The 2136-nt window shown below is 56.7% G+C and overlaps 1 protein-coding gene across 1 annotated transcript; it reads left to right on the forward strand.

Moving 5' to 3' along the window:
- Positions 1-726: 726 nt before the first annotated feature.
- On the forward strand, positions 727-1559 carry LOC125722519 (uncharacterized; the record flags this gene model as incomplete). Its single annotated transcript, XM_048998710.1, has 1 exon — positions 727-1559. A coding segment is annotated over exon 1 (534 nt), but the record flags the coding sequence as incomplete, so codon positions are not given.
- Positions 1560-2136: the final 577 nt, after the last annotated feature.

Here is a 2136-nt window from a genome sequence, read left to right on the forward strand (position 1 = left end):
CCCACCCGTCACATAGAAAAGAGTGAGGCGAAAGAAGCGAATCAGTTTAAAAATGTCACCATTAACGCGGTATTTAGTAGTCCGGAGATATTTTACTTTAAGCAAGGCACAAAATAAAGTTGTAGTATTTGTAATAAAATTTGAAGATTAGCCATCCCCGAGGAGCTGACAGGAAAGTCAGGTACAGATATAGTCCTCATTAACCAGCTAGTCGGTTACTAAACGTCGCCAAATAAGGTTGCCTTTTTCTATGATGTTTTTTTTCAGTTAAATTGACATTAAACAAAGTAATCTGAGACCTGAGATATAACATTGGCAACTATGGTCATTTTTTACAATCATGGATATTTTAACATTGAGGACGTGTGTCTCATGTCATTTTCACATAGCGGGAGTTTAATTGTTTTTATCTATGTCTGTGTGTCAACATATATCTATTTCGTTATGTCACTCAAATGTATGATTAGTATCGACATTTCGGTAGACTACTATGTTGTAATAAAACTGTATGGTCCTCTGGGAGTTGGGCAGTAGAAAGGAAATGTAAAGTATCAATAAGAAATACTATTAATGAAGTAGCCGCCCTATCCTTTTACTTTGTATGGAGTGTGCATACAAGACACAACTAATGCAGTTGTACTGTTATGTATATAATTTAAAAGGTATACTTGGCAGCAAAAGATTGAGTTAATAAAATTAAATGATAAGTATTAAGACTCCTTGTGTCATGCCCTGCTCGTCGGCTCCTCATGTGTGCCACGCCCCCCTGCTTGCCAACGTGTGTTTCCCTGATTGTTTCCACCTATGTCCGATTACTGTGATCAGTCCTGTGTATTTAAGTCTGAGTCTTGCCTGTGATCGTTGTCCGTCATTACGTGATCTGTGCACATGGTGTTGGTTGTCCCTCGCCTCCCGTGTCTCCTTATCCCGAATAAACCCCGATTACCCCGATCCTGCTTGTCAGCCTGGTTTTCTGAACCACCGCCCGCACGATCGCCTGTCCACCCGAACCTTCCCGTGACAGAATGACGGACCTACAAAAGACGAAGCGGAGGCAGAGGAGAGTCCCGCAGGAGACTATCAGACTCGGAGCCTGCTCGCTCTCCCGGATGTGGCCGTCTCCGGACGCGGAGAAGCCCATCCGGACTCCAGCCCGAGGACCGACCCCACGGGACCCGTACTCCGTGTGGAGGTACTGGCCCTCGAGTACGGACGAGGAAGAAGAGTCCTTCTATCCTTACCCGGAGCCGGAGTTCGTTTTCTCGCCGTCCGTTTTCACGGACGTCACGCAGCCTCCCGCCACCGCCAGGCGCCGGAGGAGGAGGAAGAGACCGGAGATCGCCGGTACGGAGGTGCTCCCTCCGTTACTGCCAGCGGACCCCGCTCCGATGCAGCCGCCGCCGCCCGCGGACTCAGCGCAGGTGCAGCCGCCACTGCCTGCGGTTCCCATGCCTGCGCAGCTCCCTCTTCCCGCTGCAGCTCCCGGGCAGGCGCCCCCTCTGCAGCCGCCTGCTGCAGCTCCCGGGCAGGCGCCCCCTCTGCAGCCGCCTGCTGCAGCTCCCGGGCCGGCGCCCCCACTGCAGCTACCTCCTGTTCCTGACCGCGCTCCAGTTCCTGACCGCGCTCCAGTTCCTGCAGAGGCGCCCCCTCTGCAGCCGCCTGCTGCAGCTCCCGGGCAGGCGCCCCCACTGCAGCCACCAGCTGCAGCTCCCGGGCAGGTGCCCCCACTGCAGCCAGCTCCTGTTCCTGACCGCGCTCCAGTTCCTGCAGAGGCGCCCCCTCTGCAGCCGCCTGCTGCAGCTCCCGGGCAGGCGCCCCCACTGCAGCCACCTGCTGCAGCTCCCGGGCAGGCGCCCCCACTGCAGCCAGCTCCTGTTCCTGACCGCGCTCCTGTTCCTGACCGCGCTCCTGTTCCTGACCGCGCTCCTGTTCCTGTCCCGGCGCTCCCTCCGCCTGCTGCAGCTCCCGGGCCGGCGCCCCCTCTGCAGCCGCCTGCTGCAGCTCCTGGGCAGGCGCCCCCACTGCAGCCAGCTCCAGTTCCTGCAGAGGCGCCCCCTCTGCAGCCGCCTGCTGCAGCTCCCGGGCAGGCGCCCCCACTGCAGCCACCTGCTGCAGCTCCCGGGCCGGCGCCCCCAC

The sequence above is a fragment of the Brienomyrus brachyistius genome, unplaced genomic scaffold, assembly GCF_023856365.1.
Source record: "Brienomyrus brachyistius isolate T26 unplaced genomic scaffold, BBRACH_0.4 scaffold39, whole genome shotgun sequence".
Taxonomy (NCBI): Eukaryota; Metazoa; Chordata; class Actinopteri; order Osteoglossiformes; family Mormyridae; genus Brienomyrus; species Brienomyrus brachyistius.